We start from the raw sequence: 14,463 nt of genomic DNA, 5'->3' as shown, positions 1-14,463 counted from the left end.
GGAAAGAAAGGAAAGAAAGGAAAGAAAGGAAAGAAAGGAAAGAAAGGAAAGAAAGGAAGGAAGGAAGGAAGGAAGGAAGGAAGGAAGGAAGGAAGGAAGGAAGGAAGGAAGGAAGGAAGGAAGGAAGGAAGGAAGGAAGGAAGGAAGGAAGAAAGAAAGAAAGAAAGAAAGAAAGAAAGAAAGAAAGAAAGAAAGAAAGAAAGAAAGAAAGAAAGAAAGAAAGAAAGAAAGAAAGAAAGAAAGAAAGAAAGAAAGAAAGAAAGAAAGAAAGAAAGAAAGAAAGAAAGAAAGAAAGAAAGAAAGAAAGAAATACTTATAGCACACACAAATATACTATTGTCTGGTAAATGTACATAGAAGCACATCATCCACAAACAAAAGAACTCTTGAAGACATAACAGTCATCTTTAAATTGTTGCTTTATGGTTTGAAACTTCCCTTAGGTGCTGAAAGGCAGGAAGTGTCTGTGTCAGATAGGCAAACAGACTCTTGGCATCACACTGGAAATGCTGTTTTAACTTCCAGTGCTTTCCAGCTGCCTATAAATTCCAGACATTTTAAGTTAGAGTTTCTCAAACACCTTCTCCTTTTCTAGCCTCTAAACCTCTATGATCACATGAAACAAATTAAGAAATAATGAAATGCTGCATAGTTTGTGCACTATGTTATTTTCTTTTATGTGTTACTGAAAGAATTGTTTCTTTTCTGCCGTTAAGTACAGTACTTCCAGCTGCTTGATCTAAAACACATCAATGTTATGAAACGGTTCTTTTGTCTTTTCCAGCTTGGCAATGGCTCAGAACAGCTTTCCCATCAGACTTGGCCCATGGAAGGAAAAAGAGAGGAACATTGCTTGTATCTTCAAAATTATTGTGTGAAGTTTTATATATATATATGTACGTACATATGCATATATATAGATCCTGTAATTGCCATGCTTTTTATCTCAGCTTTCTCAGATTTATTCTCCAGAAAGCATAATCAGGTGGTGAAAAAAACTGATCAACACCCTTTCAAAAGGCAGAGAAAAGTGTTTCCTTTTTGCTTCTTCTGAATTCATATTGAAATTTCTATATTTTATCTGGGCCTATTTTTTTTTTAATACTAGGAGTTTAGAGACCATTTATGGATGATTGAAAAGCAATTGTGGCATCACGGTCTACCAAAGAAGTACTACAAATCTGTGATCTCAACTCTATTTGATATAGAGGGGAAAATGTTCCAAAATGGCATTATTACTGCTTGGAGAAAATACTGGGACAAAGATTTAAAGGAAAAGGTTCAGACAGACCTAAAATGGGCATCCATGGCAGAACTGAGAAGAACTTCATCATCCACCATGATCTGCTGATAAAGAGAGGATCTGGAGAAGGCAACTAGCAACTGAGAGAGTATTTCTCACACAGTTTTAGTAATGGTTATTAATCCACAGATGTCCTGTTAAGTAAACATCTCACTTGGCAGACACAATGTAGTCTAATCATTCCTGACCAAGAAAGATCAACTAAGAGCGATATCTGGGGGGACAGCATGAAGTAAAAGCAGGGCCCAAGAACAGAAAGGGTAAAATTTTGAGCAGCTTGCCTGATGTGAGCAACCTTCCAGGTGTGAGTTCCAGCAGTATCCCAAAACACCAAGCTTTGCACTGCTTTGCAATCTTGTTTGATAAGTTAGAAATAGATTGTATTTCACAGCACTTTTCCAGCTAAGAGGCCGGTCCTTTGTTCTCCAGATAATCCCTGTATCTGCAGGAGTTTCAGATCAGCAGCACATTTAATTTCTACACACCCTCATTATCTCCCCTCCATACGTGTGTTTATATAGGGGAGAGGGAGCGAAAAGGCAGGAGAAAGCAGTGTAGTCCTGAGCTGTCGGCAAGAGACTGGAAAGAATTTTCTGTATCCCACAAGCGCCAGACTTTGGTCTCACCAAAACAGGAGGTGGGGCTGCTATCAAGTGCTTGTGAAATTGCAGGAACCAAGAAGGAATGGATAGAGCAGAACACTTAGCAGGAAACTTCACTTTACAAATAATACCCCAAAATGGTTTTGGTACATCCCTGAAGCTCCATTATATTTAAGCACAAGCTACAACTACAACAACCCTCCCAAGCAAAGTTCAGTGAAGAGAAAGGACACACAACTCTCATTATTTTGTATTTTTTTTTTCCATTTGAGTCTTTCTGTATGGTGAAAAAATGGTGCAAAAACCTTTAGAGAGTGTCTACACAATCCCTTCTGGGTCACCAGGAAAAGCTTTACCATCTGTCTCAGGCCTGGAACTGCTCAGAATAGCTCCAAGGCTCCACTCCTGCTATCCATGCATCTCTCTCTGCCTCTGTACTCTCAGGGCTTATCCAGCTGACTTCATTGCTCCCAGGAAAGGGCATTTTCCTGCCCTTCCTCCTTCATGGCTTCAATGTGCCCTGAGCATAGCAGCTAGGACAGTGCACAGGAGTGTTTGGGGACCGCCAGCCTTGCTATTTGGAACTGTGCTGTTTCCCTAAAATTCACAGGGCTTGCTTATTTCACTGAGTGACCAACAGGAGAGGACACTGCACAATTTTTTTTTTCTTTGAGGTACTTGTAGGATGACTTCTTGGTAGCCATGGGGCAGTGGCTGCCAAATCTGGGGCATGACCTGGGAGGATTGCTAGAGTTTATATAAGTAACACTCTGCATCTGTGCTAGTTTTAATCCCTATAGTTTTTTAGTCCCTAAAGAGAGATCCCATGTTTGTTGGCACATCCTGTGGCAGCTCTGTTTCCTTCTTGGGATGGGAATGTGCCCCACAAGAGAAAGCCCTGGCAGTCTCCTTCCCTCTGAGCCCAGTAGGTTTATCTCACCTCCATTTCATAATCCTCCACCATATATTTGCATTTTATGCATTTGTAGTGAGCACAGTGCCAAGTCTCTAGCCAAGGTCTCTCTGTGTCACTGCTGAGGCTCCAGACATGGATCCCCATGGATCCAGGAGCAGGAAGGCCAAGGTGCTACTTCCCAGCCCAGGCAGTTGATCCTGGTGGGTTCCTGCCCGGGGGAGCATCCCAGGAGAGCAGCATTCTGGCTTGCTTGATGGTGCTGAGCCCTGACGTGTGACTGTTCCTCTATCCACCCCTGGTCACCAGACCACAGGGGAAACTGGCATTCATGGATGTCACACTCACCTTTCTGCGTCACACCAGCAGCTGTGCGGCTTTTGCCCCTGGGCACGGGGGGAGGGCCAGGAACAGGGTCACTGCTCCCCAGAGACAGGCACCAGCTCTGCTGTTGGAGGCTTATTGTCTACCTCATGCACGTTCTAGACCCAGTGATATTTTTCATCTTTGTTGCAGACCTGTTGGCAAATGAGTGGCAAAGAGTCCCTACATGAGAATGGCAATTAATTGCTTTAATTTTCAGGCAGATTCAGGTTCCACCTGGTGACAGGAAAAAATTAATTACCAAGCCTTCACAAGAAGTTATTCAAATATATTCAAAATGTATTACATACCAGTATTTACCAAAAAATCTGATCATGTCAATGATATTTTATAATCTCTGTAGCTATGTGGAGACCTCCAAAACCATGAACTTGTCACAGAAATCGCCACATGTTTTGCAAAAAACCTTCAAAATGTCCTTTCATTATTCATAATCATGAACCCATTAGGCAAATGTAGTCCTAGTGCAGTCATGTGCTGATGACGTAAGCTGAACCGGAAGTCACGTGACCGGATGTGCCGTTGACGGCTGTGGCGTAGGCGGATGTGATGTAGGCTACGTGGCAATCGTTGATTGGCCCTTTCGAATTAATGAACCCACCAATGATAACTCAAAGGACATGGAGATTTGGCGCCAGGAAGTCACATGACTGGATGTGACGTAGGCTACCTGCTTTTAGAAAAGCATCCACTTCTCTTTTAAAAATTTCTACTGCAGGAGGATTCCCCATAGTTCTTGAAAAGCTATTCCAAAAATTAAAATATCAGTGTTTGAATTTGTCTAATTTTTTAAACAGACACCAAATCTTTCATTTGCCAATTTCAAGAGCTTCTGCCAGTGCATTTCTGCCCCCACAGGTACACTGAGACTCTCAAGGGACTGAACATGGCCATTAGAGACAGGTTGAGCTCCTCAGTGCATTCACATGGAAATGCATTTTTTTGGCAGCCTTTCAGACATTGTTGTGTCTTTACTTTGTGGCAAGCTTATTTATTTCAGTATATTCCACATATCTCTGACACCAGAATGAGACTAAGTGTTCCAACAAGATGGTACCAGTATGACAAACAGATGAGCTACAGCATCTCTGTCTTTGCTTGTCTGTATTTCTGAGGTCGCGCTACCTCCTTTTTGACTAAACATTTTATTGGGAGCTCATGCTCAGGTCCAACAGGCTCCCACATCTCCTCCTGTGTCTCCTTTGCGGTAACAGAGTCACACCTTCTTTTGTCTCTTCTTCATTCCAAGACATGCAATATTTCATCAGGCCATATCAGAAGAGATTTTTTATGTCTGGCTTACTGAGCACAGCAGAGCCCTCTGTGCATGTCCCCTTCATTTCATTTGTTCTACTTCAGCCAGTGTAGCTGATTCAACCTACCACCATCTTTTCATGTTACTCAAAATAAACATAAACCTTTTGAAAGAATGGACAGTGGGGATCCTTTGAGATTAAACCTAAAATCATCAATTTTTGATGAAAAAATGAAGTGTACATGGAGTAGTATGGAGAATGTTTATTTTTCCTTTCTCTGCAGAAGAAAAGCCTAATGACATATTCTTAGGGGTCAGTGTACCTTGGCTGGTGAATTTCTGTGTTCTTTCTATGGCTTTGTAAGGCAGAAGCATAGAATCACCAGGGTTTTGAAATGCAAAGTAAGGTTTTTCCCTTTACATTTCAACTCCTTCAGATTCTGAGGAACTCAGCTGGTGGGTTTTATGGCTAACAAAGGCAGGATGGAGAAAGCAGCTGACTACAAATGCTTTGAAATCACAGCCTGAGAAGTTCTTACTCCACTGAAAATCTGTAATAAATATAATCTATGCCAACACTTGGGGAAGTTCATTCTTTAATCCAATCTAACCTTAAAAGATAGTAAAATATTTGTCTGTAGATTCTTGGGTTCACCTCATACCACTTTTAACAGGTGTCAGTATTTTTTGTTGAAGTTTTTATCCTTTTTACAAGAAGAAAAAAGAAATTTTTTGAATGGGAATGAAGAAGCAGTGTAACCGTAACTTCAAAAAAGTGTAAATGATCCAAAATTACACCTGCACCTCAGTGCTCAGAGAGGATAAATAGCCAGATACACACACTTGACCACACAAACTCCGGTTTTCTCTGATGTCCCTATTACAAATGCTGACCAAGGGCTGTCTTGCTTACATTTATGAAATAAATGTGTGAAACCAGAGCCCAATGCAGATGTATTACTGACTAGTGATTTCCTGTTGTGTTCACTGAAACTACAAGGCACAAAATAACAAGAAAGGAATAAAATCCAGGTTGTAATATAAGCTTCAACAGCATATTGATGCTGGTAGGAGTGTATTTTTCTGCACTTATTTTATTAAGATATATCTGCAAGTGCCAGCTTAGTCACTGATTTCACAGAAAACTTGTGAGCACTGGCTGACTCCACATGTTTATCTATCACAGAGCCCTTTACAGAAGTGACATCTCCAACATCTCCATTGCTCTCCAGCCACATCTCCAGTTTCCACACCAGTCTCCTTTTTCACCATGTGTCAGCAAATTCACCACCTCCCCTCTCCCAGTCCTGCTTTTACCCACACTGTAAGGCAGATTAGAGAGAAACTCACTGAACCAAAAAGAGCCCTGCTCACAAACCAACCAAATTCTGTTCCACAGTCCAGGCCAGGGTGTTTAAAAATGTGCTTTCTCTAAGTCATTGGTCTTTTGCTGACTCTCTTTGCTCTTTTGCCATGGTGAGGAAGTAACATCCTCATATTTGGAGGAATACTGAGAGCAGGTACCTCTTTGATGCCATTGCTGCAAAGACACATGGAGGATATTGGATTCTGCACAGAAGTGGTTTGCTTTATTGGTTCCCATCCATCCCACACTGTCAAGCCGTGCAGCAGTTTTCTCTGTTTATGTCTGCAACATGCTTGGGGTGAGCAGGCCCAAGGCTCTCACAGGCAGCACAAGAGGATGACTAGCAGTGTGGCCAAGCCCAAGACAATGTCTGTGGCCAGCAGCCTCTGGACCAGCACCTCCTGTGCTGCTGGAGCCCCTGCTGGTTGCTCTGCTCTGGGATCTCTAGTGCAGGGCCATGACACACAGTGCAGACACATCATCTGAGCCTCTGCTGCTCCTCAGGTTTGTGCAGCAAGCACTGCTCTCTCTGGCTGCCTGCTGATGGTGTCTGCTTCAACAGAGGTTCTCCTCCTTTCCTCTCTCCCAAATACACAGCTCTCACAAACCCTGCTAACATCATTCCTCTGCACAAGGACCTTCATTTGCAGAGTCCATAGACCCGGAGTGGCACTCTTTTCAAGTCTTTATTTCATTGAGGACTGTAGTCATGTGCTCTATTCTACAGCAATGAAGATGGTCAGTTTATCTGTCACCCTGTCCTCCTTCACCCCACTGCCCATATTCTGCTCTTCCTCAGCCATTTCTCACCATCTTCAGCTACACCATTTTGTAGTATCTTGTTTTCTCCAGCTTCTTCCCACAAAAAAGCTGATGTGCAAGTTGCTTTCTCTGCACTGTGCAGGGCAAACATATCTCACATCAGACCTTACTGCAACCAGCAAAGGCTCTGGAGAGACCCAAGTCTTAAGGCTCCTCCACAAGACCCAACTCACTTTGACAAACACAAGCCCAGACTGCAATCGCATTTCAGGATGGAGAGAAAAAGTGAGTGATCACTATAGTTGCACATCTTGTAGTCTGAGACAATGGACTGATTTTTAGATATGATTATATAATAATATAATATTATATGAATATTTATTAGATTATATATTATATGTATTGCACATTATATTAATGGCAGGTTATGTATTGGGCTATGGAAATTAATTGGTTGTTCCTTTTATTTTCCCTACCATAGCTTTGAAAAAAACCCAAACTCTGTATGCTGTGTAGATTATGGTCCCATTGAGAACATTTCCAAATAATATCTCCATTTGTGGTGAGACAGAATTTTCATGATGATTTCTTCTATGCTATTTTGAACACACATCAGCTTATGTTAATACTAACTACTATTGAAAATTTTATTTGAGGAATATGGAGTTAGAAATACTACATAAAAAAAAGATCAGTCATCAGTCACCAGGTTCATATGCAATGTTTTAATGACTAATATTTTTTTTTTACATTAAACTCAAAGTGGGATAAATATCTGAGGGCTAAGGATGCTAAATTAAGTCAGTATATTCTGACCATTCTAGTATAACTTAATGTTGAGTTCCTGAGTAAGTGGAGCAGAAATCCATAAAACCAGCTTCTGTGGAAAAAAGAGACACAAAATAATGAATTATTTTAATGTAAAAAAAAACCCAAAAACAGTTCAAAACAGAGATTAAGAAGTGAAATTTGAGTTTAGACCTTCATAATTTCTTTTACATATCTGGTAGGTGAGACTAACTTGATGGCAGTATGCATCTTCCTACTGCTGTATCCAATTCAACATCCCTTTTAGAAATTCAGGAATGGTTTAAAATTAATTTATTACATGAATTAAATATTAAATTGTAAATACAATATCTGTCCTGCTCTCTTCCTGTTCAGTGTTAAATGTAATGTTTTTTGGGCTACTCACATAATTTCCATTTTCAGTACTTCACCAGTTTTATCTTTAGGTTTCAGAATTAATAATCTCTTAAAATGCACAATACCCATTCACAACTCTTTACCAGCCCACAAATTCATGTCAACATTAACAGTCTGTGCTTACTCAAATCACTTCTTCAAAGTATCTAATATTTTCATCTTTCATCAGAAACAGTTCTGTACCACTGCTTAGTGAGTTGGAATTCCACTTCTTCAATAATTTGCCTTTTCTTCAAATACAGGGAAAAATCCAGACAAAAGTACTGCAAACCCATCCAAAAACCAACCTGAAAATTGCCAGGCAGCCAGAGAGGCTACTCCAGACTGCAATACTGCATGGACACTGGGAGTTGTGGATGTTGGGAACATCTGCACTTGCCAGCAGAGGATGTGAGTGTGATAAAAAGAACCTTCCCTATGCCCATTGTCAGCACAAGCCTGGCCAACAGATGCACCCTTCTAACACCCCTGCTGCAGTCACTGTACAATTCCTTAAGGCATGAGACTCCAGAGGAAAAAATAGATAACAGACTCCTAATAATAGGAAGATTCTGTGATATTGCAAATGTCAGATCAGGGTAGTGCTGCATGAATCAGAGAGAAAGAAGTGGCTTATTACTAAGCAACCTGTTTCTATTTATATACAAATAAATATGGCTCAATAAGTACTTCAGCACTGCTATTAGGTAAATTTGCTTTCTGGAAACCAAAACGAATATGGTAGAAGTTACTTTCTACTGCAGCCCTTTGAACAGTGGGGTCTCTGCTTATAAAACTATTATACAAAATGTAATCTCACTAAGCCTGTAAGAAAGTGGCAAATTTGCCCTTTGCATTTCATTTTTTAATTACATGAATGAGTTTTCAAGATCAAAACCCAAGCTGCTGCTAGTGCTCTTTTTTTTTTTTTTTTTTTTATTTTTTATTAGAGGGTCAAATATAAGAGGAATATAGGTAGTGACATTGTAACATCTGCACAGGGATGGTGGGAGAGATTTGACTAAATCTCCCAGATTTTTGAGAGGAATATATTTATCTGGTGTAGAAAATTTAACTTTTTTGTAGTTTTGGATCCCTACAACATCAGCTTGGTGAGTTTTTTCCTCCAGCATTTGAAGTAGATCTTAGTTACCAAGATGATATTTTGCTCTTAAATCAAATTTTAAATTATATTTTTGAGACAAGCTTATTAGTCTTTTGAAATCATCTTTGTATGTGTGGCTGTTAGTCTGCAGTTCTCCTCTGGATTTCTGTAATTGGTACCTTCAAGCACATCTCAATGGACTGTTTTCTTTGCCCTGCCACATTTATGTTGCTTTGAGCTTGCTTAGAGGCTGTTAAACAATTTCTTCCCTTGAGGCAATACTGATTATGTTTATTTATGACATTGTCTCTGAAAGTGAGATTTTTACAATTCTCCAAGGCAGAAATTTATTCTCAGCAATTTTCTTCCTTTACAGATTCCTTCAATAAAATAAATGGTCATAACAGGTATGTATATCACTCTTTGGTTACAAATGAAACTTAGTCACTACGCCAAGTGGGTAGGGTAACATAAGGTGTGACATCTCCTACTTGTTGCCTCAGTTATCTTTCACTGCATGATGATTTAGTGACATTTTCCAGTGTTAACACCAGGAGTTCCCTAGATGCAACCAGTGCTGAGATGTGAGAACACATCTCATACAGAGAGTGAATGACCACTTCAGCTTGGTGGCGACAGATATGGAACAAGTGGCCAGAGGAAAGGAGGCAAAAGGTTTTGCTCCTTTTGTCTATACTCCTATGCAAAAGAAGATTGGGACCACAGAGGCTGCTGCTGCTTAGGGTTTATTAGGGGTGTTCAGTCCATCCCCTCTGGAATGTCCTCACATTCGTGCCAGAGGAGCACTGCAGAAGCAAATCATGCATTTTGCTCTGGAACGTTGAGGCTTGGCACTTTAAGATGCTGAAATTATACGTCTTTGGAAGACAGGGCGATGCTCCTTAGAGCAAATGACACTGAAATCATTTTTGGACACCAAGTCATTGTGAGAAAAAAAATCCACAACACTTCTTTTCAGCAGCAGATAAAAACTTTGACAAGTTTTCTCATTTTATCAGAATGATAAGAACACCCATAAAACTGCTAACTGTGCTGTCAGTTCATGGACCTGTATCTTCTTTCCAGTATTTCAGTAGTTTAAAAATTTGTGTAAGTGGCAGACATTAAGTAGAGAGTGCATATGCATAAGCAAAGATTAGAGTTTCCTAAAAGAGTTTTTGCTTTTGCCTTTTTTTTTCCTCTCCTAAATGTCAGACTGTTGTATCAAGAATGGGCGTCTGGTTATACTTCAACATGTAAAGGAGTGTGGATGAGAAACAGTTCCTGTCCTCAACTGACTTCATCTCTCTTCACTGTTCTTCACCCTTCTTTCCCTAAGTTTTTTCTTAAACTCTCAGTTCAGGTCTTACCCTACTGATTGCATAAGACACAGCATCTCCATGGATGGATCTTCCATTCACAGACACAGCCTGAGGTCTCAGTTTCAGGCCAAGAATGGTAATTTTGTTGTACTTCAGAGTGTCAGCTCCCCGGTAGCCATTTTTAACTATTTCTGTCTTCAGGCTTCCCTGGAAAAATCCACAGAGAAAACTTTAGGACCATGACAGCTCTTTAGAGGTGACTTGCTGCACATTTACAAGATTTCATCCCTGTCACTGAACATACACAATGTCTTCCAATGTAGATATTGAAGTCATAAAGGAAAAAACAACAGTCATATTAATTTGTACGTAAGACAGGTTTCATGTATGATTATAAACTAAGAAAGTAAATCACATTTACAGCATTAATTGGATTATGAATAGAAAAACATGTCCAAGAAGACATGTTTTTCTACTTTTAATCAATGTAAATTTTGTTCTTGTACCCATTGCAGAGTACAGTGGCATATGCAAAGCCAAAATCCAGATACAGAGATTCAATTAGTGACCTTAAGACAGATTTAATTAACAATCAAAACTAGCTGCTTTAAAACACTAGTATCTTCCACAAACAGCAGCTGCTAGATGTTTTGCCCCTATTTTATGTACCACATCTCCTGTTAGAAATCCCTGTTATATATGTCCTAGCTTTAAGGAGACTAAAGGAACATTGTATGTCCACAGAACTTTGTTTGCTGTACTTTTTATTTACTATACATCCCATATTTAGGGGTGTACCAAGAGGACATACTATGTCATTAAGCCAATTCATTTGGATCACCAGAGACAGTAATTTCCCATACATGCAATAAAGAGGAATCATCGCATTTGTTATGTGATCAAAGTTGTTGAGGAAATAAAGATGAATTACACTGCTCAGGAAATGATGGATGGCTATGCAATCATGACTTTTTAAAAATATGCCAAGGAGAAACCCATGATGGAACCTTTTGCATAAATTAACTTATGTTATTTCAGTAGTGCATTGTAGGAGGGGAGCAGGAGTTAGATCACAGTATATGTAACTTAGGGCTGTGCTTAGACTGCTTATTTCAGGCATCCACACTAAAAATAAGTGCTAAGCCCCAGCACACTGATTTAAACTGCCTAAATAAGGAATGTTGGCTATTATTTAGCAAACAGGGAGAGGCCTGCAAAAGCCTCCAGAGAAGTTTTTAGGGTACCTATTACATGTGGTGTCTTATTCCCTCTGGCAGAGCTCCAGCACAGAGGGAGACTCAGTTTAGAGAGAGCACCTCCCTACGGTGTTTTACTACTGTCTTAGGACAGCCAGCTCAGGTGGCCACACAGACCCAGGAAGCACATTTAATGTTGAAGTCAGCTCTCAAGCTCAGAGGCCCAAGACAGGACTCTTCAGCAGACACCATTTTCCCTGACTAAGGTCTAGAACTGAAGGTCTTGGGAAAACAGAATCACAGAATATGCTGATTTGGAAAGAGCTCATAAGGATCATGGAGTCCAACTCCCTGCCCTGCACAGAGCAACAGGATGGTCTGGAAGGATGTGACCCACTCCTCCCCAGGCATCTAATGGTTAAATCAATTGCCCAGGAAGGTCCTGACTTCTTGTTTGAGGGAGTTATGGATATCATTTAAAAACCCATAAATGCAAAGCAATATGAAGCCCTTGATCTGATGCCAGGAGCCAGGGTTTCTGTACTCTGAGCAAAAAGAGTAATGAGTTTTCTTCTTACCATGTAGCTCTGATCCTGTCAGCTTCACCTTCCCCCCCACCCACCCCCCAACATTTTCACCCTGAATACTGGACCAGTTTTAAGAGAAACTTCCTTTCAGGCTATCCAGTCACTTAATGCCTAATGCATCCTTTCAGAAGCTTCCATTTTATTGGACAATTCTTCCATCACCATCCCTTCAGTACAGTGTGGACCCACCTGGTACAGGCTGACCATACCTGCCTTGTCTGCCACTCCTGGGGATCAGGACCTCCCTGCTCATCCCTGAAGCACAGTGGATCTTATACAGGTGGATCAAGTATTTTTCTAGCCTGGTGGCCTTCATGTAAGGGGCACTTTGACTTAGGTCATTTAGTCACTATGCATATTGGAAGGGATGTGTCAAGGGAATTAAAATGCCAACAGCAGTGAGACAGCTGCAGGAGCTTGAATCATTCTCTGAGAATTAAGTGCCTGCCCTAATCTTGAATTCTTCTTTACACTTTTGAGTTGTTTAAATGAAAATATAAATTAAAGGGTCTAATCCTGTAGCTGTTACTTTTGCAACACCTCATGCTGGGTTCAGAGTAAATGCTGTGATGTCAGACCTTAGCAGCAAATCTCTCAGGGAACAAAACTTGAGTGTTCTCCTAAAACTAGGTGTCATTAAATTATTCTTCTGTGTTTTTTAAGAATATAGAAATGTGCAACAAATACTAAGACATTCACACATTTCTCATACTTCAAATTGCTATTTGAGATTGACTGTTTTCTTTATAAATACATAATAAAAACTCGAAATTAAAGATTACTGGAATGCAGATAGGGAATTCAGTCATGGATTTACAAGCAGAAGTCAAATATGAGCAATGAGAAATGGAAGTGCCAGAGAAGCAACAATCTAATTTGCACAGTTCAAAATTTAATATAAAACTGGATATTGTTTTTCTGTAGCCTTACTGCAATAAATTACTATACACAGACTACAGAAAACCAAAGTGATTTTTCTTCCTTTTTGCTGTTGAAATAGCCTTTTTTTCTGAAAAAGAAGGAATATTTTTTTCTTGGTAAATCAAGAACAAAGTAAGTTAAAATAAAATTTGAAGTCTACCCATGTGGTGTTAGTTCCAGGAAAATATCTCATGAACATACCAGGCTACAAAATATAGCCCATTAGCTTACCCTGGATTGCTCTTGCTCCTGGAAGACAGATCTTCTAAGAGTAGTATCACAATAGGGGTTAACACAATTTTATCATTTTGACATTTTCTGTAGGTAACTGTGGGACTTTGAGGAATACATGGCATGAAAATCACGTAATCATTTAGGTTGGAAAATACCTTTAAAGTTATCAAGTTCAACTATTAACCCAGCACTGCCAAGTCCACCAGTAAACCATGTCCCTAAGGGCCACATCTACACATCTTTTAAATACCTCCAGGGATGGTGACTTCACCACTTCTCTGAGCAGCCTGTTCCAGGGCTTGATAACCCTTTCAGTGAAGAAATTTTTCCTAATATCAAATCTAATCCCCCCCCCCCTGCTGTAACCTGAGGCCTCTGGTCCTATCACTTAATTACTTGGAAGAAGAGACTGACCCCCATCTGGCTCACCCTCCTTTCATGCAGTTGTGGATAGCAATAAGGTCTCCCCCAAGGCTCTTTTACTCCAGGCCAAACACCCCCAGCTCCCTCAGCTGCTCCTCATATGACTTGTGCTCCAGATCCTCCACCAGCTTCACTGCCCTTCTCTAAACACAGGCTGAGGTGTGGCCTCACCAGTGACAAGTACAGAGGTAGAGACATTGCCCCAGTCCTGTATATTTCTGATACAAGCCAGGATGCCCTTGGCCTTCTTGGCCACTTGGGCACATGCTGGCTCATGTTCAGGAGGCTGGGGACCAAACCATGCCATAGTCTATATACAATATCCTATTATTACCAAATGCTAGAATTGCAGATGAAGTAAGATCTGTAGAGACAGGTCATTGAAGCAGGGTAAGGTTTTTTTACAGTAACTCATACAACTTACTATCATATACTTAATGAGCTTATGGTAGACACATTTTACAGTATTTTACTCGATGGAAGCCTTGAGTGTTGGGCTATTCTACTGGTGTTTCTCAGGACATGTCTGCACAGAACTGAGCACTGTGTGAAAGGCATCAATGCACTGACCCTGAGCTAATCTGCTCCTGCACTGCAGAGAGCATCTGCTCAGCACAGTGGGTTGCCAGAAGCATGCTGGATCTCTCCACAGTACACCCACCATGGGAGCAGTGTCTGTGCTGTCAGACAAGGAAATGCAAGCTAAAGAATTGAGACTACATAACTCTCTGCACCATAAAACAAAAACATTAAATGATTGAAGTTAAAAGGTTGCTGGAATATTCTGAAGAGAGGAATCTAGCTTTCTCCCACCCGTCAGACTGAAAGACACTAGGTGGAACACAAGAGAAAGGTCCCTTGTCCCCAGAAGTTTCAACTAAGGGAAAAAAAAAGTGGAAAATATG

The 14,463-nt window shown here is 40.4% G+C and overlaps 1 protein-coding gene across 1 annotated transcript in view; it reads right to left on the bottom strand.

Moving 5' to 3' along the window:
• Window positions 1-7,295: 7,295 nt before the first annotated feature.
• Window positions 7,296-14,463, bottom strand: part of LOC137473770 (sucrase-isomaltase, intestinal-like) — a 60,412-nt gene continuing 53,244 nt past the window's right edge. Inside the window, exons 22-23 of the mRNA XM_068189732.1 lie at window positions 10,246-10,404; window positions 7,296-7,465 (exon numbers count right to left, since the gene is read on the bottom strand). Coding sequence (XP_068045833.1) covers window positions 7,406-7,465; window positions 10,246-10,404 — 219 coding nt within the window. The 3' untranslated portion in view covers window positions 7,296-7,405. The remainder of the gene's footprint in view (window positions 7,466-10,245; window positions 10,405-14,463) is intronic.

Source organism: Anomalospiza imberbis, chromosome 5 (genome assembly GCF_031753505.1).
Source record: "Anomalospiza imberbis isolate Cuckoo-Finch-1a 21T00152 chromosome 5, ASM3175350v1, whole genome shotgun sequence".
NCBI classification, from domain to species: Eukaryota; Metazoa; Chordata; class Aves; order Passeriformes; family Viduidae; genus Anomalospiza; species Anomalospiza imberbis.
The sequence above is the reverse complement of the archived record's forward strand: the minus strand, read 5'-3'. Positions and strand labels throughout refer to the sequence as shown.